Source organism: Passer domesticus, chromosome 2, assembly GCF_036417665.1.
Source record: "Passer domesticus isolate bPasDom1 chromosome 2, bPasDom1.hap1, whole genome shotgun sequence".
NCBI lineage: Eukaryota > Metazoa > Chordata > Aves > Passeriformes > Passeridae > Passer > Passer domesticus.
The window spans coordinates 69,120,863-69,144,846 of record NC_087475.1 but is presented as its reverse complement, the minus strand read 5'-3'; the positions used below and the strand labels follow the sequence as shown (position 1 = coordinate 69,144,846).

General features: G+C 36.0%; 1 protein-coding gene across 8 annotated transcripts in view; it reads left to right on the top strand.

The window, feature by feature from the left end:
- FRY (FRY microtubule binding protein) overlaps positions 1–23,984 on the top strand; it is a 223,469-nt gene that overhangs the window by 126,343 nt on the left and 73,142 nt on the right. For all 8 annotated transcript variants that reach the window (XM_064409057.1, XM_064409056.1, XM_064409051.1 and 5 more), the window contains 14 exons: positions 1,015–1,116; positions 4,318–4,421; positions 4,874–4,982; positions 5,915–6,001; positions 7,768–7,939; positions 9,012–9,144; positions 13,298–13,405; positions 17,556–17,811; positions 18,901–19,083; positions 19,738–19,824; positions 21,341–21,600; positions 21,950–22,139; positions 22,864–22,988; positions 23,180–23,237. In XM_064409057.1, coding sequence (XP_064265127.1) covers positions 1,015–1,116; positions 4,318–4,421; positions 4,874–4,982; positions 5,915–6,001; positions 7,768–7,939; positions 9,012–9,144; positions 13,298–13,405; positions 17,556–17,811; positions 18,901–19,083; positions 19,738–19,824; positions 21,341–21,600; positions 21,950–22,139; positions 22,864–22,988; positions 23,180–23,237 — 1,974 coding nt within the window. The remainder of the gene's footprint in view (positions 1–1,014; positions 1,117–4,317; positions 4,422–4,873; positions 4,983–5,914; positions 6,002–7,767; positions 7,940–9,011; positions 9,145–13,297; positions 13,406–17,555; positions 17,812–18,900; positions 19,084–19,737; positions 19,825–21,340; positions 21,601–21,949; positions 22,140–22,863; positions 22,989–23,179; positions 23,238–23,984) is intronic.

Here is a 23,984-nt window from a genome sequence, read left to right as displayed (position 1 = left end):
TAGGATGGGTTGTAACACTCTTGGAATGTTACAAAACTCTGTGATCCAATCAAGTACTCAACTGTATAGTAAGAAAGTCTTCTGTAAGAAGACTTCAGTTATCCTGTCCCGTATGTATTTTGGAGATTAAGATTATAAAAACTAAAATTAATGTGCATGTGCCATTTGTTCAAGAAATTAACCTAGATAGGGACAGTTTATGTTACATGTTACTGGAACAGTAATTGAGATTTAGAATGTGTTTATACTTTGAGCTGTAACTGAAGTTAGAATTTAGAGGTAATTTTTAAAATAATTCATCTTAAAGTGAATGTTACCTTATTTTTTACTAACACCTTTTATGTCCTGACTGGATTTATTAACATTACAGCTGAAACCTTAGTCTTCTTGAAATAGCAGAGTCAGTTTCCAAATCATTAGGTGCATTTTAGCTTATTTTTTAGTGTATTGTTTACAAGTGTTAAAGTGTTGACAAAAAGACTGGCTTCCGATATTACAACTTCTATATTCTGCTTTGCCTCCCTTTTTTTTTTTCACTTCACAAGCTGTACGCAGCAGATTCAGGCATTCCCTTTATTTTAACACAATTCTTTGAGGTGTCTCGCTGTAAATATTGTGACTGCAGATTTTGAGGAGTAGTAGTCCTCTGATTCACAAGTTCCAACAATCTCTGTGGGTCCTGTTGTTATAATAATAAAGTTTAGTTATTTCCATGTTTTTATTTCTCAGTAAACTGGCGGAACTTAGCCCTGAGAGTCTGTAAAATTGTGCCCTATCTTAAACTGCTATGAGTACACATGTGGTTGGTTTTAGTTCATCCTTGAAAGGTATCTGTAACAGCTTTAGAGAAGGCTCCTTTTGAATAGCACTGCTTACTAATGAGTTTATATTGGCCAACTTGAATTGCGCAAAACAGAGGGGTTAGAACTTCAAGTTTGCAGTAGCTCTATTAAGTCAGTTTTGTGTTGTGTAGACACGCAAATAACACTATATTGACATCCATTTCCTATTTAGGCTTTGTACCCCCTGGTAACATGCCTGCTTTGTGTCAGTCAGAAGCAGTTCTTTTTAAACAGATGGCATATTTTCCTCAACAACTGCCTTTCCAATCTCAAGGTTAGTATCTCTTGGTTTTAATATTGTATCAGAGTTCCCTATACACTGCTGATCTGTTGCATAACCTTTTTAGGTAAATGTGTTGAGTTATTGCTATTATCTGACTCCATACGTAACTTTATTCCTGACAGTACAAGTTCTTTAGCTGTCCAGGTTTTTTAATAGCAAAAAAGTATTCTTGGGCTTAGTTTGAATTTCTGCTCTTCATCTAACTCAAACCAAGACTGAGTCAAGCACCTGTGAAACAGAAGAAATTGCTGATGGAAATTAATAGGCTGAGTGACATACCAAAGCTGAGCAAGTAGTAACTTGCTTTTTTCACATAAGCATTGGAAACAAAGAACTTGTTATTGCTTTTCCAGAATGGAACGACTTGCAGGACACTGATTCCATTGCTTGTTTCACTTGTGTTAAGTGTTTGCATTACAAAAACCCTAAAATGTTTCAAGTGTTTTCCTCCATGTAGCCCTTCTTATTCCCTTGCCATAAGTTAGATATTTGAGGTTTAAGGTTAGTTTTCCACTGCAATCTGCTGTAGTTCCCGGGCTGCACGTAGTGTTCAGTGCACATGTGCTAGTTATTGCTGCTCCTCCACGTGCCTTTTACTTTTGCAATAACTCATGTCCCATGTCCTGCTAAAACTGCATCCCTGTGAAAGGATGGTTCTGTGTCCACCTGAAAAGGGCAATATAAGAAGCACAGTGAAGTGTTAGAGCAAATGAAGGGTCTCTCAACTGTGTCTTGATGGACCAGTGGTTAGGAGGCTTCTGCTAGCAGCACACTTCAAACTTCACACAAACCTCACATTTCTGCCACTTTCTCAGCTCAGAGGCAAATAGCTATTCTCCAAAACTTGAGTTCTCATGCTTATCAAAAAGGTATGTATTACATCCTTTTTTGCTGTTGCTTTCTGGTTGTGCTTCCTCTCTGTCTTAATGAAACAATTTGTATTGACGCTCTTCATATGCATCCTAATGTTAGAATAGCTCTTCAGAGTGTTCAGTCTGTCTGAAGATTTCTTTCTGCCAGTACTTGGATACCTTCTCTTTCAGTGAAGATGCATTAGAATCTTACCTGCAAAGAAATTCAGAAAATAATGTTATTGTTATTGAAACTAATTTTATGGGGTTTTATGCAACTGTACAAGCTTCAGAAAAAGCAAAGACAGATGGGAATATATATTTTTTTCTGAAAATTAAGGAGATCCTGACAAATCATTTGAAACCATCAGAGAAAATATAAGAAAAGTTGGTCCTATCTTACTGATTGAAAATAAAATTGGAATTTATCTTGCAATCTGTAATTCATTGATATATTCTTCAATTTATAGGGCACTCAGATTAATGTGGTGACACTAATTCAATATTTACTTTGGGGAGAAAGTAAAGTAGCTGAATATGTGGCTAAAGTAAGAAAGTGGTTGGCCACTCCTTCCCAGTACAGAGATGCCCCAACCATTGAAACAATCTTTTCACCAGACAGTCTGGCACCTCAAAACCCAAGCCAAACTCACACAGCTGGAGGAAAAGCTGGAAATCCATCTGTAAGAGGGAGAGTTGTACCATCATCACGAGTTGTGCTCACATCATGAGTTGTGCTCATCAACACCATGAGCTTGAACAGATCTTGCTCATGCATATGCCCTTAAGGTCCCTGGATGTATGTTGGGTTTTTTATCATCTTCCTCTTCATCCTGTTTCTGCCATGCAGTTTACTAATCTGACAAAAAACTGGTCTACTAGTTTTTGAAAACTCCAATGATACTGGTCTCAGCCCTTTTCTCCTCCCTCTTTCTCAATGGCCTTCCCAGCTAAGTACATCATCACTGGGCTGTTTGAACATTTGCTAACAGATAGCTTCCTACTCTGCTACACAGCCTCTTGTTACTTTAATTCAGTTAGCCACAGCCTGCTGTTTTCTTGAAAGCTTTGGAATAAGAATAAATTTTGAAAAATGTACTTCATCGCCTGTTGAAGAAATAAAATTCTTGGGTCTGAATTGTACAGGGACTGATGTGATTATACCTGATGAAAAACAGATTGGAAGTAAACAGGTTAATAAACAAATTGATTGTAACTAATTTTATTATTTTATAGTCCTAGAGAGATTAATATGCCAAGTAAACTTTGACATTCCCTTTATTATTTATTCTAAGCATGTGTGACAACCATTGTATGCTGCTATAATAAACAAAAAAAATTTATTCCGTTTTCTGTCTATATAAAACTTTGTTGCATAAAATGTGTTGTCAAGGAGTTGAATGGAAATCGGGCCCCAAAACCAGTGTTTCTGTTCCTAAGCTTGTCACAGATGCCGTGTTGAAAGTTGAAGTCATCTCCTATATCACTGGCAAATTGTCTTCCCATCATTTTGCAGGACCCAGAGCCATACACATTCAGGAATTTCTGATGGCATCAGTTGTAGTTTCTTTGATCAAACCGCAGTCTTTGATCTGTGTCTCAACATTTGTCTGCTGAAAATATCTCAGATTTTTGCCATGGAGATTTGCCCTGTGGGCCAGGCAAACTTTATCTCAGGTCAAAATGTACTGGAGTCCTGCAAAGTTTAACCCAGCAGATGACTCAACGTGTGGGAGACCATCTGATTGGACTGCACTTACTTGTTTTTTACTCAGACAACCCCTATAAGTGCCACAGAAACAGAAAACTGCATATGACTGAAGAGATCCAAAGACAATCCTGTACTAGTTTCTAAAAATAAACAGCAATCCAGACAGATAAACCAGTCCAGCTGATCACAGATGCCATGTTAATTAGGCCTGACTAAGCATCCACCGATTTTTGTCCTTTCACTTTTGAGTATGTGTGGTACATTCTCTTATCTGTTCTTTGTACCAAGCCTCCACCATAGAGCAACAACTTTTGAGTTTATGTAATCTACTGAATAGGACTTTTTCTTTTCATAGTCAAATTGTGGGGGTTTTCAAACAGAGATTTTAAATTGTAACATTTATATAATTTAACTGACTTGATACTTGGGTTTTTCAACAACTTAAGTAATAACAGAAGCAGGTTGGATACATGAGCATCCTACAGCTACAGGAATGGAGCTCTGAGCAGTTGTGAGGCTCTTTTTTTTTGTAGTTTCATTATCAAGATGCTGAACCTTGGTATCCATTAAGTGTAGAACTTCCTTGCTAATTAGTCCCTGAAGTTTTTCTTATGTAATATGTTTCTCTAGAATAAGGACCCAAAAATGGCTCGAGTTGCACTGGAATCTCTGTACAGACTACTGTGGGTTTACATGATCAGAATTAAATGTGAAAGCAACACAGCTACCCAAAGGTAAAGTGCTTTATTTGTAATGAAAATCCATTGTAGAGTGGATGTTGCCAGTGAAGATGTTTTATGGTTCTCCTGAATTCCTTCAAATTGTACCTATTTCTGTTGTGAAATAAGAAACTCAGCTGTACAGAACAAAATATTCCCTCTTGTGGGCCTGTCAGTTATTCTGTCACCTATGAAAATTGCTTATAAATTGTGGAAAAATTAGAAGTTACTCCTTGTTCAGTGTAAGTTAAAAATACTTTTGTAGTGGCCATTGACTCGTTAATTTACTTTTCATGTAGTAATGAAATAAAATAATTATACTGAATTTGTACCAAAGGAACAGAACAAGACACCCCATTACATTTTCATTTCAAAGGAAGTTTTTTCTGGTCTTTCTAGATGGAGTGTCATGCTAAATGAAGGTCTGGGAAGTCCAAAAATGTCTCATGTTTATTTTTCTTTTGCAGTCGACTTATTACTATTGTCACAACCCTTTTCCCAAAAGGGTCCCGTGGTGTTGTGCCAAGAGATATGCCTCTAAACATATTTGTGAAGATAATACAGTTTATTGCACAGGTATGGGAGAGCCATGCATATATCTTTCCATATAATGAACAACTTCCTTTCCCAATAACAAATTAGCAAATAAGTAAACTTCTAATGATTGAATTTTTTGCCACCATGTTGACGTTATCTTTTAAGCAGGGAATGATAAAATTATAGACTGAGCTGGGGCAAACTTCTTTTGAATGACAGGTTTTGATTAACCTTATTTCATTGAAAATAGATTAAAATGTATTCACTTAACTCACAAATAATTTTTGTCAGTTTTTAAAATTTCCAGTAAGTAAAAAATGCATTTGTTGACACATTCAGTTAGTAAACTTCAGAATAATAGTCCATGTTTCGTTCTGATACTGCATCATCCCTGGTGTATGGGACAATAAGTTGTACTGCTGTCGAAGCAGGAAGTCAGAAGTCAACCAAGTGCAGCATGGAGTTGACAAATGTAGTTTTCATCTGTTCAAATAGGAACTGCTAAAATAGACTAACCTATGGTGCTGGGAGTTCCATCTCTTTTATGACTTAAATTCAGAAAATTTTCCCATTGAGCAAAGCACTTAAGCATGTACTTAAAGTCTCTGAATAGGAATGAAGAAAACAGATGCTTAAAATCTTCCCTTAACTGTGCCATCTGTGAACAAGCTCTTTTTATGTAAAATACTATGTTAGTGCCATAATTACTGCCATTTAAATGAAATAATTAAAAGCTTTATTTCCAAAATGGATAATTTTCTATTTAAATGCTATACATTTTGGATTTTGTGAATATAAAGCATTGCTAAAAGCTTAGATCTGATAATATGTTCTATGTACTTCTGAAAATCTATTTTACCATATATTTAAATAAACCCTGATTAAAATGGTCTTCAGCATTCTATAACCTTAATGAAAATAACTAACAGAAGTGTGCAGCTTACTGATTTGCAGTATTTTTGCTATTTTAGGAACGTTTAGATTTCGCAATGAAAGAAATTATCTTTGACTTCCTTTGTGTTGGAAAACCAGCAAAAGCTTTCAGTCTCAACCCTGAGGTATGATGTACATCTGTGCTTTTTTACTTTTTTTTTTTTTTTTTTAAATTAGTATGTATTGCACTGTGCTATATTTACTTCCTGGTTACATTATAAGCATGCTTTCACCTTTGTTCTGTTTTCAGGCAAAATCTTGAATCTGATTTATTGGTAAAATACATCTGTGAATTTCTAATTGTAAAATGTCACATTGTTTATGGCGTTCTGATGTTTTCTCAGTGCAGAATATCAAATGTGAACTGGTGCAAATGTATAAACAAAAAGAAAAATATAAATAAAACTATTGGTTGCAGTATGTCCTTATCAGCTGTATGTCTGCTGTTGTTACATGCAATGCCTTAAACTATTTTAATAAAACACTAATTTTTCCGTAATAATGTCAGTGTTTTTCAAAATAGTTTTACTGACTACATAATGCAAGAAAGCTTGAAAAAGAAAACACTAATAAAATTTTGCCACTCTGAGCAGCAAAACTCCACTGGTGTTGGTGTCATGAGTCAGCTTCCTAGTGCTTTTCCTAGAGAAAACAATCAGAAATTTGAAAAACTTTTTTAAAAAATCAAAATATAAATAATTACTAAGAAAATAAAAAATTCTCTTAAGAATATATAATTCATTAAAATTTTGAAAATATTTTCCTTTGAAAATTAAGAAAAAATACAAAATAATTTGTGATCCTCTCATAAAACAAGTCTATATTAATCTTGCAGAACTAAACTGTTGTAGCTATTCACTAAGATCTTAAAATAGAGTGATTGCCTTGCACAAATTATATTTGCTAGAAAAATGTGGAAAAGTAGATTAAACTTTCTACTGTCAAAAGCAGGAAAAATGAAAGGCAAGCTTTACTTTGAACACAGCTTTCATCTTTCTGTAGCAGAGTAAAAAAGAATGAAACAGAATTTTTGAGCGGGCAGTCCTCACCATGCTCTGGGTCAGCCACCTGCAGCATTGACTGAGAAAGGTCCTACAAAGGACATTTTGTGTTAGCCCTGCTGAGAGGGGGTGGACATAGCCCTTAGCTTCTTGTTGAATCAACATCTGAAATTTTACTGTTTCTCAACAACATTGTAATTCTGAAAATTAATACATTATATTGCCACTTTTTTATGTACGTGGACTTCAGCATTCTGAAAAAAAAATTCCCCATAGTCTGTGTAAATACATCTCTGAGAGACTGTCAGTAGGACAGGCTATTAGTTTTTGGAACACATTCCAGAGAAATTGAAAACATTCTAGTCTTTCAATCACTGCAATGCAAAGCTTGCAAGTTTTCCTCTGGTGCATTCCCAGAAGGCATTCAAATCACTTAGATTCAGCTTCCTGATATTTTCACATTGTAGTTTTGGCATTGAGCATGATTCCAGACTTTTCTCTCAGTATGATTAACCCTGGGGCCTTTCAAGACAGTTATTGATCTTTTTTTTTCATAACAGATGTAGGTCATTTATGTTTAACTGAAGGTCCATTTAAGATGCATTGCTACACTACAGATCATATCCAGGTGTTTTATCCTGAAGATAAAAAGATAATGTGCTAATGCAAATACTTAAAATTCTGAGAGGGGAGAGCACTGCTCGCAGTGGAGATAAGAATTCACTGTTTATTTCATGGGCAGTTATTGTGAAATATATCAGGCTACTTAATGCAGTGAAGATACAGAAAAAAATGCCAGCAAGTGCATTCTCAAAATTTCAAAGCAAATGAAGAATGAGTCGAATGTGATTATTTGATTATGGAACTCATCCATCTTTTAAACTTCACAGAGAATGAATATTGGCCTGAGAGCTTTCTTGGTAATTGCTGACAGCCTGCAGCAAAAAGATGGTGAACCACCAATGCCAGTGACTGGAGCTGTCCTTCCCTCGGGAAACACTCTCAGAGTGAAGAAAACATATTTGAGCAAAACTCTTACAGAGGAGGAAGCTAAAATGATAGGTCAGTAAGAGAATGGACAATACAGAAACTTGTGTGAGAATGGATGTGAGCATGTTTTCAGCACTTGAGCATAATAATAGTTTATTATTGTTGAGTATTTGATTTATTTGTGTATTGTAAAACTTTAATTTATTGTGTGTTCAAATGAAATGTGTGGTTCAGTTTGACAAATGCTGCTTTTCATAGGTTATTCTGAAAAGTCCTCAGCCATGCTCCACAAGAGGTAACAACCCTGTATTCTGAGAGGGGTTAAAGACACAGGTAGTCTTAAAGCTTTCAGTGCTGGTAATTGTGTTTATTCATGGATATTCATCCTATTAGAAGTAGTGCCTGTGCTCAAAGATGTACCAGCTTTGAAAACCATCAAAGATGCCATTTATAGCCTCTTTTTAATTGCAATATCTTAAACTTTCAAAATGGCAAAACTTTTAAGTGTAAAATAATGTTGTACTGAAGTGCCTAAGTTAACAGCACTGCTGTTTTGGGCTTCAGTGTAGAGCAAGAATCCTGTGCTGTAGAAGAGCCTCTCTATGATACCCTGAAGGTGCCTGGTTTTGTTGGTAAAAAAAAAAAAAAAAAAAAAAAAAATAAAAAAAAAAATAAAAAAAAAAATTGGTTGCTCCCCTTCACCCTTCATTAAGTCCTTAAAGTTATATGAGTGAAATGAATTCTACACCAGTGGCAAAGACCTGTGTTGTACTGTTCTAGATCATTGTAGTAATATCAAGAAAATAAGCAATGTAAGACTCACTGCTGTTGAAGTATTTAAAGTATTTGAAGTATTTGAAAATAGTATTCGATAAAAAATGTTTGCACTATTAAATTCTTGTATTAGCCATTTCAATGCCATTTTATGATTCAGTATTCCAGTTTCTATGTATTATACATAAGTGTTCCTTTTTGGAGCAGGCAACATATTCTGGGTTTGGATCAGGATATCAGGAATATCCTATCCCATGAGGAAAGCATTTTTCTTACTTCATGCACCACAGCATGAGTAAGCAACTTTTTTTTCAGAATATATATGTATCTATTAATATCCCCAATTATACAAAACCCCATATTTTTGCAGGTATGTCATTATATTATTCTCAAGTAAGGAAAGCTGTGGACAACATACTCAGACACCTTGACAAGGAAGTGGGTCGGTGCATGATGCTAACCAACATACAGATGCTGAACAAAGAACCTGAAGACATGATTACGTGAGTGCTAAAGAACACTAATTCCCATGAAACATGCAGATGTAATTTTGGAACTTTTTCTCTGTTTCTGTCTATCATGATTCATCAGAGAAACAGCAAGAAACAGGAACATTTAGCTTAATTAGTATTAGTATATACTTTGAAAAAAATATTTATGACAAGTCGATTGTGCTTCTTTGAATGCCGCAGTGTTTGGAACTGAAGATGTTCTTTATGTAGGTAAAATCATGTGTGAATCCTATGGTTGTTTAGATGGTAGAAGTAGAATGCTAAAGTAGAAAACCTGGCAGCCTATGCTCAGAACATTGTCTCAGGGTATATTTGCATCACTGAACTCCAAAATGAATGCAATGAATTCTGTAAATCCCTATTAATAATAATATTCAAAAATTCCCCTTGCTTTTCTTGCCTGTAATCAAAATCAAATCTTAATTAAAAACCCATGTAATCTTTTGATAAGGCTTGGATTTAAGCAGTATCCCACTGGAACAGAATCAAACCAGTGTGCTTCAAGCTGTGTTGAACAGCAACATTTTTCATATTCATCCAGAAATATTAGTGAGGGAATTTTCCTGGGGACAGTTCTGGTGAGGTGAATATCAAGTAGAGGTTACAGACACAGACATCATGTGATACATGCAGAGCACACATTGTAGAGATCTCAACTGTAAGGAGACCTTGCATATCTTTCCTGTTAGAGCAGTAGACATGGACATTATTCTAGAAAAGAAACAACCCCTGTAAAAACATTTGAGATGTAATGAAAGGGACACTGGTCTTTTTGAGATTTTTTTTTTTATTTAATGCCCAAAAAAGTCAACTTGCTAGGAGTACTGTGAGTGATAGACTTACTACCTTATATAACTGATACAATCTTTATGTTTTTGTTTCTCTGCCCTTATTTGTTGCAGTGCCTCTAGGTGAGACTGTAAGCTGTGTCATCAGCATTGTCTTACTTATTCATAGCTAATATTACTATCCAGTAATATTCCATATTTTTCCTGTAGTCCTACCCTGTGTCCTGTTCATTTCTGTCACCCAGTTTTCATAACCATTTTGGGTATTCAGGCTTTTGTGGTAGGGAAAGCAAGTTTTGAAACTCACATTTTATTCCCAAGAGATAATTGCACAGTGAAACCTTGGACCCTAAGATAAGAAGTGTACTTAATTTTTGCTATAAATATCCTTTGGATGGTTTTTCAGCATTGCCAAAATTTGTTTATTTTTAGAGTCGGTGAACAAAGAGACTCAAAAGAATTTTAAATTTCAGGATGTCTTAAGATTTGGTAGTAATTTTTGTCATAAACATGAAGATTGGAATATTTAGACATGTAAGTTACTGCCTTTTGTCTTGTATTTTATATCCAGATGAGCTCTTATTTAATATATACACTTGAAAGGCAAACCACATTGTAACATATTTTTACTTGTTCTTTCAAGGGGAAAAAATATCTGGGATGATTAATTATCATTGATCTAAAATCATGTGAAGTCACAAAAAACATCAGAAGCACCATGTTACTATCAGGATTGAAAATTATTCTTTCAAAAAGTGCATTGTAGATATGTGGAAAAACCAACATGTTTTTATGTAATTACTTCCCATTTTGTTTACAGAACTCTATGCTTTTATGGAGTTACATATTTATTTTGAATTCTTATGGGCTTTAATTGGTAGATATCACACTTTATTTAGGTACATTTTTAAGTTATTACTTTTATCGTAGTTACGTAAAGTTTATGTGTAAACTGTATAAAATGAATACCACAGTGGAATTTTTATTAACAAATAAAATAAGAATCTAAGGGAAGTGGCTAGGCAGTGAGCAGACATAACATTGCAGATTCTGGAATTTTCTTTGGCAGTGCTTGCTTCTAGACAATATTTAAGTACTGATCCTTTAAGCATTTATTGTTGAAGTAATAATTGCCAGTATGGAGAGTCCTGAGTAAGAAGCAACCTTTGCATCATGCACTGGGATATGAATTTCAATACTGGCTATAATTACTTTCCAACATTTAGATAGAATAGGGCACATATTTTTCTAAAATACAAACCTGTCCTTGCAAGTACTTCAAAGGCTCCCCTTGCCTCCCTCATGTGCTGTGCCTGGTAGCTCAGATGGTAAGTTGGGAACTTGAGCCTGAGGTTTGGATCTTCTCCTGCTACTCTTCTGAGCAGCTGATAAGCCATGGAACACCCACAGATATTATATTTATAAATAATTACTCATTTGGCTTCTGAAGAGTTTCCTCTCAAACTATTATTTTACAGGTCTCCATTTGAAATGCACAAACTTTGCCCTTGCTAGAGTCTGAGTATAATGAAACTCTGCAAAGTTCATTTTCCATTTCAAGGCATCAAGGAAGACTTACTTTGCCTGCACATAAAATTCCCAATGGCACTTTAATGTTTACAACTGTAAAAATATAGGATTTGGCACTAGTTATTAATCCAGCTACTAGTATTTATTTTAGTGAAAATAGTTGAAAGGGATTTGTTTATAACCAAATTCTCAGTGGGATGTTGTATTTTACTCCTTTTGCAGTCAGTTGCTGACACCTTTCAAGTTTTATCTGTTAGAATACAGACATAGTGAGACAGAGGTAATTAATCGTTAATATAGTTACTCCAAACTGTACCATTAAGACAGTTAATTAAAAATATGTCAACATTTTATTCATGTAATATATATCCAAGCTGATAAGTAGGGTGCTAAGAGGCAGTATGGTGTTCACTACAAAACTGTCTTAAACCTTTGAATTAAGTAAGTGTAATATCAGTTTATGCCTTTTCTGTACTCACTGAACTGTACTCAGTGTTACTCTCTGAAATAAGTACAGAAAATCTCCTTTCAAACTGTATTGCATCCAGGCTTTCTCTGTGACTGAACACAAAAGTAAGATACCCAAATGCAATGTCCTCTGTTGGGTGGAGAGACAGAGTAACATAGTGACCAGGGCAATGGACCGGGGTCCAGGAAAACTAAGTTCATTTTTTGTTTTGCCATTCCATTTCAGTGTGGTGTTACATAGCTTACAATGTCTCTTTTTTTCCCCCTCATTCTTTTCTAGTTCTATTTGAAGCATATTAAAAAAGGAACAATCTTTCTCTGCCTGTTTATAATATGGCCTCTCAATAGGACCTTTTTTTGATCCATCCAAAGCATATTGCAGGCTAATAATTATTAATATTATGGGAAAGACTGCACAGTTTGAAATACTGTTATGCTTTGGTAATTTCCTCTACACTCCATCATCAGATGATAGATGATTGAGATAAAAATGAGCAAATAAAGAAAAACCCACTCTTTGGGCTTTATCTGAAGGACTTATTTAATCTGCAGATTTACCAAAAATGTTGAAAACAACTGCATCTGTTTTGAAAATAATCAACAGCTGAAACTTGAGCTACTTTAGAAGACTCATGGACTTCCAACGTGATATTTGGTTCATTCTGAACTTTGTGCTTAATGACTTATGCAGGCTGTTAGGGAACAGTTGTGCCATTCCACAGATTAGAACACCCTTAGGGCTGCTAAAACATGTTCTAGCTGATAAGAGTTGCCAAAATGCTGTTATCTCTGGCAGTGATCAACAGAAACTCTCTGACCATACCTACCTCTAAATTACACACCTCTTTCAGTATTAAAATGTATCGTGATGGTTTTCCATAGGCTTGTCCTCTGTTGGGGGCAAATCTCTGTATCTTCAGTCATGTTATTTGCCCTTGTTATACATCTGCTATTTTCTTTATACAGCTGGTGAAATATAGCTGCACTATGATGGAGAACACCCCAACTCTTTCCTCATTGCCTCATCCGAAGCTTGCGGCATATAAATGCTGATCTTTACCGAGGAACCCTCCTACATTATACCTCAATTTTTTATATATATGCCAGTTCCTCTCAAAGAAAAGCAAATGAATCATTAATAACTGATTTTCCAAGTAGTGTACAGATATGATGCATGAAAAATGTCAAAATCATAACCATTTATTCAATAGAAAAATGTAGTCATGTTTCCTTCTTACTTCATTGTAGTGTCTAGCTGTCCATCCTGATGTTCTTAGTAGGCCTCTGGCACTTTAGGGGTGGATCATTTAACATAGTTCATTCTTAAATTTAGTCAAAATTCTCTTTTAATTTTTCAGTGGTGAAAGAAAACCAAAAATCGATCTGTTCAGAACATGTGTTGCTGCTATTCCTCGATTACTTCCTGATGGAATGTCAAAACTTGAGTTGATCGACTTGCTGGCAAGGTAAGCTGTACAAGCATTGAATGTCTGCTCCAGGGGAACAGTGTGAAAACCTGAGCCACACAATATGTAACTGATTCTTTTTATATATGCTTAAAAAAAAAAAATTCTCTTAATGAGTTAGACTGAGATGTCCTAGCAGCATTTTACAGTTTCTGTGGTTTTATTATGGTTCATAATTTTATGAAAAAGTTGGTATGTCCTCCAAAACTCTTCCATCAGTATATAGGTTACATGATATTCGCTGTTATTCAGGAAAGTCACAACATTTTACTGTTTTCTAACCATCACGGCATTCTGATTAACAGGAGAAAACATCTTTTCTGTGTAGTGGAAAAACAAGGAGATAGCTGATTAGTTTGATTTATGATTCCCACATAATTTTCTGGTTTTGGTAAAACAGAAGGTGCTAGATGTGGTATATTACAAAAACATTTTGACTTTATTATTAGCCATAAAATTTAAAAAAAATCAGTTTAAAAATATTATATCCCTCCATTTAATTTGTCTGAGTAGACTTCATTCAACAATGTAGTCTACCACATGGCTGCTGCACCACCTTAGGTTTCAGGACATCAAATCAGTGACCTGTGGCAAATAATTATGATAAAAGGTGCCAGTTAATACAGAGTCTGTTACATTTCAGTTCAAGTATCCAAGACCAAGGTTCCAGCTTGTGTTCTTTATGTAAGTGGATTATGGTATTAAATTGAACCAAGAAGGCTTTGCAGCATATTGCTGTCAGGTAACTGTGGCAAAGCAAACTTTGCCACCCTGTTCTTGCTTTTCAAACATCACAGATGTGAGAATGGCAGATGTGGGAACCAGGCTAGATACAAAACCAGTTTTTTTCTGCTCTATGAACAACTAACTCCCAGTGATGTGCTAAAACAGTGAAACAATTGATTCTGGTAGTGGAGAGTGCAGACAGCCAAACAAGCCAGATTATTTGCCAGCAGTAGGTGTGCTGTAGTGCACAGCTGGCTTGATTTCCTTGTGTGCATATTCTCTGCTATAAATTACTTGTAGGTTATTTTAAATCATTGCATTATTAAATTATACAGATACCTTATTAAACAATTGCATCAATTCTGCTTAAGGGAAATTTAAAAGGACATGTTTTCCTTTAATCCAGTATTTTAACTAGAGTTTTATCCTTATTAATGGCCTTAACTGAGCTGGTATAAAGCACGTATCTATTCAGGTCACAGCTCTTCAATCACAGATTGTCCAGGTCAGACTCTTAAGAAAATCTGGACACCAGTGTGACTTTCTTTATAAATTGATGCTACCCTACTTAAGTCTCACAACTGTCAATATAACCACTGGTCTACCTTTATTCTGTCATCAAACTTCATGCAGAAAAGGTCAGCTGTGATTCTAAGTACTTCTTGGGTGATTGCCCTGCAATGAAAGCTGTAAGTTTGCTGAGTTATTCTGACTCTGACTGTGAAAAGAAGTGAGACATAAAGAGGAGCTGAGGGAAGCTTCTCTAGAGCAACTTCAGGAGCAATTACATGCTCAGCCTTTCCCCAAGAAGGTGAGCTTTGGAAATCTGTTCTCCTCTCCCACGTGTACTCATGCTACAGCATCATTGAGACCTTGGTAGTGTTTTAGTGATATTCCTAAGTATGCGCAAGGAAATCACAAATTTGGTAAAATAGGTAGGTACATAATAGGTTGGAAAGCAATTAACAAACAGTTTACGGTTCAGAAGACATAGAGTGGTGTTGAAACAGCTGGGTAGAGTCTCAGTATTGCAAAGCAGGATCACAGACTGAACAGATGCAAAGTGATGCTCCTATGAGAAGACAAACCTTATTCACATGCATAGGTCTAGAAGGTTTTCAAAAATTTCTTGTGGTCTAATCAATAACAAAGATGCCTGATTTGGAGAACAGCGTGCAAGCTCTAGCATTGTAGTTGAAGAAGAGACTGACCAGAGAACAAGGGGGAAAAAAGATAAGTGAATTGAAAAAATTAGGTCTATTTAGCCTAGGACAGCATGAACTGAAAAATGTCTTCAAAAATATACCTTCAGGGAAGAAAGTAATAAACTGTTTAAAGAATTAATACCTGATCAAGACTTCATGTAAATCACCAGAATGCCCCAGCACCAGAGCTGTTTCTACATTCTCTGTACTGTCCCATGTTTATTTGAGACCAGACTGACTACTTTTCCCAATTTTGAAAGTGTAGGCCCAGAAGGTAAGCATCTGCAGTTCTAGAGAACTCTGCATTACAATATTGTGTGTTCTGGGTCAGAAACTAGACTCAATACAGGGATAAGAAATTAAGAAGAGGCAAGATATCAGTTTCTGCCTGTTTTTTAAAAGAGCCCTAGAAGCTGTTCTGCCAGGGATTTCTGTGGGCCTGTGCTGTTGAGATGGAAAGTTGTTGAATATTTTCTTTTCAGAAGAGATAAAGTTACATCTTCAAGTTAATTGGTTCCTGTATTCACAGTTTGGTTTGAGTTTTTCATGCTCACAACAGATCTGTCTTTTGGTGGTTTTCAGAAGGAGTCTCTAAGTCAGCAGTTAGACCTTTTTTTTCAGAACAGCTGCATTCAAATTATAAACCATGAAGCAGATGACAAGTATATACTGTACCTCTTGCCCTTTCACTGCCCACTGCAACCATTCATTACAAATTCTCAAGCAGCTCTTAAATTTAACTGACTCAAGTGCAAACAAACTTGTGCTTGTTTCCTGTGCTGCCTGTCCTACAATGATAATACGTTGATGCAGTCTTATGCTCAATTTAAATTTCATTTCATTAGATAGTGCCACTGGGCAGTAACTTGGGCTTAGGAGATGTCTTTTGTATCCTCTTCTCTGTTATTGCTTTGTGTCATTGTGAATGTCATTTCATGGGTGACTTGATTGTGGTCTCAAAAGGTTTTGCTTGTTTATCTGGTTTTGGCATTCCGAAAGGGAGACAAAAATGATAGTTTCTTAGCACAACAAAATAGTGTGCTTCTAAATATATATACAAAGTCACATGCCTTTTAAAGCATAACAGTTATTTTTGGAGTCATACTCACCAGGGATGAATTTTCATGGCAGTTGTTTTCTTTTCACTTAAATAAAATGTCCCCTGCCTCCAAATTAGGCAGCTATAATGAACCAGATTTTTTATGAACCACATCTCATCATACACTTCCAACTGAATGGACTTTGGTTCCACTCCATTTGCTGTTTTGGGGTTTTTTCTCCTAGCTTTCTGTCCATTTCATTATAATGAGTCCTCCTTTTCAACTGTGTAGATTAAATGTAGATAAAATACTTTGAAAATTAGTCCTAACACACAACAGAAAATTACAGTCTCATGGGTAATTAAAACAAAATGCATCATAAAGGCAATGAACCAAAAATTACAGAACACACTCATCTGAATTTACTTTATTCTGCCAACTTCTAACACAGAAGTGGTTTGATGATTTCTGTGTCAAAAGAAAGTATAAATATTTTTTTTATGTTGAGAAGGACTTCAACATGATACAAATGAAGAAGAAAATAAAATTTGAAAATGGGATCTGAAATGTCACCGTCTTTCAGAAGGACTTTGAGGGTGTTCAGCGTGTTTCTAAAAGTATAGAAAGTCTTGAGGCTGTTTTCTGCATGTCCTCATCCTAAGTTATTTAAAACATGCAGTTTTTAATGCAAGTGCCTCATTTTAATTCTTTTGAAGATTTGCTTTCATTAATTGTGATTTACATATTGGCTAAAGATTTGTTTTAACTGTTAGCTGACTTGTTATGATTCTTTTATTTTTATATTTAATGTTAAAAAATAAATGCATTAATTATGAAATTATTTATTTATTTGTAAGCCTTTTATTATCATACCTACATGGAAGTTATTGAGTTATGAGTAAATAAAAAATATACTTAGTTTGAGAAAAGTTGCCAAATTATGTACTTTAGAGATACCCTGTATTAGGAGGGGAACACACTTCTTTTTGATCCATGAATAACTTCATCTGTAGCAAGAATTACAATATAGAAAACAGGTCAAGGATGTTTATTGTGGTCAGCAATAATGAAACCATGATAGTATCATCCACCATTGTCAGTGGGAATTTTCCACCACTTACATGTAATGATAAACATTCCTCATATATTTTATTATCTGACATTTACTTTTACTTACAGGCTGTCCATCCATATGGATGATGAACTTCGACACATCGCACAGAATTCTCTCCAGGGCCTCCTTGTTGACTTTGTTGACTGGCGGGAGGATGTACTCTTTGGTTTCACCAATTTTCTGCTACGTGAAGTGAATGATATGCATCATACCCTTCTTGATACTTCACTGAAGTTGCTGCTACAATTGCTTACGCAATGGAAGCTTGTAATACACACTCCAGGAAAAGCTTCTGAGCAGGCCAAAACCAGATCTGCAGAGGTATGGAATCAAGAGATCTGTGTCCTAACATTTTTACTAATTGGAGGCAGAAGTTATGTTCCTTGATACAGCTGTGGTTTGTGTGTTTTGTATTTACTCACCTGAGAAGAATCCACTATGCAAAATTTTTTTAGTTAATTAGTTCACGTGTCTTTTGAGGACAACCATGTCCTTGTGTAATACAGCAGATGTTGTTGTTGAGCAACATAAGAGAATGCATGTCGAACTAAAATATGCACATCAACAAAAGCATATAAAGGGAAATATGTGTATGTAGATGTGGCAGAAGGACATTTTCCCAGGGCTGAAACAGATTGATAATGCTAGTGGGAATGCTGTGAAGAGTGAAGTGGATCTTCTTTTTCCTTGGTTGATTCAGAAACATCAAACAACCTGATTTTTACTGTAGCCTGCTGTCTCCGTGTGTTACAAACATTTCTGGGAACTGAACAGCTTTTCTCCTGCTTCTCCCATATGCACTGTCCCACAGATATTTTCATTATGAGAAATGATTTTTAGGCTTCTTATCTCCTAAATTAATCGCACTGAGTATGTTTTCCTTTGGGCAAACAAGATGTGTGTTTTATATCATAGAGCACCATTAATGAATAGGTAATAAGAGGAGTACATACAAATGTAGAAAAGAGAGTCCTCACGTACTTTTCATTAAATATTGTTACGGTTTACTGGTGGGGTTGGGTTCTAGAGGCCACCTACCTAAGGTACTGGCTGCTACAAGACCAAAGAAGGACCTGAGGACATGCTATCTGGAGTAGAAAAAGTGTGGTGTTCACTGTCTGACTGATTCATTCATGCATTTTTTTAGTGGAGGGTGGAAAAAAGGGGGTGGATTTATTGAAAATTAGAGGAAAAGTTTTTTTTCAAAGGATTCTGCTCATTCATTGCTTTTGTGGAACAAAAAAGCAACCAAATTTGATTGTTTGTGATAATATGTCAGATTTCCCAGTCCAGCATCTGCATGGCCTTTGCATTTTGATTCTTTTTATGTCCTGGTTAATAGAATATTTCTTGAAGACCTGGCTTGCAGACATCACCTCTCCATTTTCCCTCTTTTTCACTTTTCTACAGTTGATACCAAACGGATCTAGCCACAGGATGCAGTCTGAAAGGAGCCCCTATTCCAACGTCCTGCACGCAGTCGAAGGATTTGCGCTGGTTCTGCTGTGTAGTTTCCAGGTTGCGACGCGGAAACTGGCTGTTCTAATCCTCCGAGAAATCCGTTCTTTATTCTTGGCCCTTGGCCAGGCAGAGGTAGGATTTTTCTCTTCTGGAACTTTTGAGTTAAAATTTCCCAAAGATAAAGCTCAAAACTGCTATTACAGTTGCTTTTAACGTAATTGCTGCAGTGTAGAAGGTATGCACTTAGTTTATAAAAAAGCATTTGATCTCAGCTTACTGAGATGGGTGAAAAACCCACAGCATAAGACACCTTTAAAATCATTCACATACATTTTCCTTCTATAGTGAAGACCTCTAAGTCTTTTTTTATGGATACAGAAATATGGAGAGTCATGTTGTGTACTGGCGGTCACAGCTCAGTGAGCCATCTAAATGCCTAAGAACACAAATATGTGTTTTCATGGCAAAGGAATGCTACAATAAACAGTAAGCTAACTTTTCAGTCTTTTGATACTAGCTATCCTAAGTCATTTGGGATTTTCTGATATGTGCTTTTGTTCGCTAAGCAGTGAGCTATAGCCACAAATTAACTTCATTTCAAACCACAGCTTGGACTTAGTTCTGAGATTAATTTGAAAAAGACAAAATGTACCCGTTGTTAACAATGAATATTTTTAGCTACTTCAGATTCATGTCGTAATTTTTAGCTGTTTCTGTTGCATATCCAAGAAACATAAGATAATTTGGTCAGGAGAGCAGTAAATTTGTATTCTCTGTGTTATTCAGGATGATGACAGACCTATGATTGATGTCATGGATCAGTTGAGTTCTTCCATTCTTGAAAGCTTTATTCATGTGGCTGTTTCAGATTCAGTAAGTGCTACTTTACTGTTACTGCTTATGTTTGCATAACAAATATTAGACATGAAATGCAAAAATAATACTGCTAAAAATCAAAGAAATCATATAGCTTTAAGGTCCAGCCATCTACCCAAGAGCTCCAAGGCTCCACAATGTCCCAGACAATCTGTTCCATGAAAGTAATTGCACTATGGATATGGAAGATACTCCATACAAAAAAAAGAAAAATTGAGAAAGTCTTATCACTAGCACCACCTAATGCTGGAGGCACTCAGTGTTGTCATCTGTTTGAGAAGGGAATCAGCTTTAGCTCCCTTGTGTCCTCAGGAAGTGGCCCTGCCTGCACACCCCAAGCATAAGCTCCAGAGTAATTCACAGCAGGGGTGAATCTCTCCTTTTGCTCTCTCAGGAGTCTGATGTGTCTGACCTGCATCAGAGGAAGCAGAGATTGAGCATTTTAAATAAAAAAGTGTCAGTAGAAGAACTCATACATAAGACAACTGATTTTGCATGCTGTTCTGGATGATTAGTGCAAGACCCATTTCCAGAGGGCAGGATCAATCAGTTTGGGGCACTTTTCAGCTTGATTAAGTTTAAAGCAACAAATAGTCCTGTCCACATTGAGTTCCCTTTCCAGGGCTGTGGATTTGAGCCACATGTTGTGTGCTTAAAAAAGTCACCCCAGTCAGTAGTCAAGCCTCACTGCTCACTCACTTTCCCCCAGTGGGACTGGGGAGAGAATCAGAAGGGTAAAAGCTGGAGAACTCATGGTTTGTGATACAGACAGTTTAACAGGGAAAACAAAAGCCATGCACACAAGCAAAGCAAAACAAGGAATTAATTCACCAGTTCCCATGGGCAGGAAGGTGTTCAGCCATCTCCAGGAGAGCAGGGCCCCATCACATATAGCGGTAACTTGGGAAGGCAAATGTCTTCACTCCAAACGTCCCTCTTTCTTCTTCTTCCCCACTTTATACACTGAGCATGGTGTCACACAGTCTGGAATCTCCCTTTGGTCAGGTGGGGCCACCTGTCCTGGCTGTGTCTCCTCCCAGCCTCCCAAGATCCCTCATCATCCTCACCAGCGTGGCAGTGCAAGAAGCAGAAAAGGCCCTGGCTCTGTGCATGTCCTGCTCAGCAATAACAAAAACATCTCTGTATTATCAACCCTGTGTTCAGCACAAATCAAAACACAGCCCCATACCAATCACTGTGAAGAAAATAAACTCTACCCCAGCCAAAACCAGCACAGAAGGGGACATTAAACTGATGGGGAGGTTGGGCCTCTGTGCATCTGGAAACAGAAACTGAGCAAGAAAGAGACATTCTGACTTCATAATACAGGAATTAGGAAATTTGTCTGAAATAGCAGCACCTGGGTTTGGGTGTTGCAGTTTTAAGAGGCCAAGGTTTGAATTTTGTGCTTTCATTGTGTTCATTAATAATGAAGCAAAGCAAATGTGTTGCCTCTGTGCCTGGTTTCTGACTAGCACAGCAAGGAGTGTTAATTTATCTTTTCTCTCCATAGACAACAATCCCGTTAACACACAGTGTGGATTTGCAGTGGCTGGTGGAGTGGAATGCTGTCTTAGTAAATAGCCATTACGATGTGAAAAGTCCTTCCCATGTCTGGATTTTTGCACAGTCTGTTAAAGACCCATGGGTTCTCTGCCTTTTCAGTTTTCTTAGGCAGGAGAATCTACCAAAGCACTGTCCTACAGCACTCAGCTATGCTTGGCCATACGCCTTCACAAGGCTACAGCTGATAATGCCTCTTGTGGATCCAAAGTAAGTGGCAACCTGCATTTCACTTCCTTTTGTATAGGCTGTGTGATTTTAATATAAACTTTTCTTGGTCTCATGTTTGAGTATCAGTCCACACATCCTGAAAGGTGCCACACAGAAACTGGTGCCACGCAGATTTGAGTTTCATAATTGCAGCTTATATGGTTGAAAAGTCATGTTTTCTACCTTCGTTGATTTTTTCCTGTGTATCATGTCATGTTGAACTGCATCTGGTAGATACATAGCATGATTTATTCCCTCTTAAAATATTTTAAAATACTGTAAGACTTTAGTAATTACAATCAAGACTGGAAGATCTTTTTAAGAATTATAATTAATTTTTGAATTCTAGTATTCCTGTTAATGCAAAGAAAACAAGTACAGCAAGCAGTGGAGACAACTATGTCACTTTGTGGAGAAACTACCTTATTCTGTGTTTTGGAGTAGCAAAGCCCAGCATTATGAGCCCAGGACACCTGCGTGCTTCAACACCAGAGATCATGGCTACCACTCCTGATGGAACCATGAACTACGATAATAAGGTGATGCAACCTGTTACAAGGAAACTATTCCTTTAGGAGAATGTTAAGCTGCATCTGCATGCAAAATCCTATCCTGATGAAAGTATTTCAGTCAGGGAATATTTTGATATAAGCAAACTACATAACACACATAATTAACAATTAAAACATCTTTATGATATGATGTGTTGATAAATATTTGACAAAAGCCATGTTATTTTCAATATATGGCTTTTTTTTTTTACATTCTGGGCAATGTGCATTCAAAATATAGAAGGTCTGAACATGTGTTTTGAAGTTAACTTTAGTTTGTCATCTCCTTCTTTCTTTGTAGAGAATTTACTCCAATTTGTAAATTTAAAACACTAGGAAATAAAGCAGATTTCTGAATGCAGATTGTATTCCTGTTGGATATATGCCTGTCAGAAGCAATAATATATAAAATACACTTTCAAGTAGTAGCAACCTGAGAGGAGCAGTAGCTCCACAAATGCAATTTCTGGAATATTTTAATGAAGCAACAAATAAAGTAAATTACAATAATCTGTATTAAAACAGATTTCCCAGATGTATTTACTTGTTAGGTGTTATTGAGATGATTGTCAGGTAGCAGACATCCAGTTAGACTGGTGGATTGATATCCATAATAGTAAAATCATTCCAGCATGTTTTTAAAATATGTATTGATTGTGTTTACTTAATATTGATATCCTGACAAATTCAACAATATTTTAATATATTTTAGGCTATTGGAACTCCATCTGTTGGAGTCTTACTAAAGCAGCTAGTTCCTTTGATGAGACTTGAAAGCATAGAAATAACAGAATCACTTGTATTAGGATTTGGAAGAACAAATTCCCTTGTTTTCAGGTACTTCTCCACTTATCATATTCTCAGTTATTTGCCTATAATACAAGCGCTTTATTTTTTTTGTAACTTAAATGCATATTTAAAATTTTATTTGCACTTTAGAGCTTCATTTTTATATGTTGGATAAAATATTTTTGCTTTTCAAAGGACTTTAGATTTTGTTTATAAGTATTCATGTTTTTTTAATTTAGGGAATTAGTAGAAGAACTCCACCCACTAATGAAAGAAGCCCTAGAAAGAAGACCAGAGGTTAGTTTCAAAAGTCCAATGTACTAGTTTTTTTTAAATGAAAAATTGTTTTTATGAAAAATTATTTTTAAAATTGTAATTCTGTCTGTTTGAAATACATTCTTTTGTACTAACTAGCAAATTAATTCTGTTTGCAGCAAGAATTTTATTAATTGCATAATCTAAAATAATTTCATTAAAACCTAGTTTAATTTAAATTCTATCAGTGCTCTGAAATGTATAATATAGAATTCCATTCTGAGGAAAGATTTCCCATCCAATATGCAATCTCCTGATACAGAACTTGCATATATTGAAAATTCACTTTAAGTATCTGGAAAAAAAAGCTTTAACACAGCTGGGCTACAAGCACATTTTGTAGCAGTGTTTAGATGTTGCTTTTATTTTCAGGGCAGGCAGGGTCAGCTATTTCAACTTCTTGGAATGACAAAATCCCAGAATGGCTGGAAAGGAGCGAAGTGGTCCAACCTCCCTGCTCAGGGTCATCCAGGATCACATGGCACAAAATTCATTCCAAATGCATTCAGTTAACTGACAAATTCATCAGAGTTTTCACCTTTGTTATAGTACTCTCTTTAGTTACAAGAGAAAGTCGTCCTGGAAGGGTTCCAACAGATCTTCCAATCCACACAAGAGAGAATTCTGTGTTCAATAAAACCTCTGGTGGTAAAATCTATAGCCTCAGTAAGCAGCTTCATCACAGGATGTGTCTGTGCAGCTAATCAGAAAAGCCATAGGGAGAGCTTC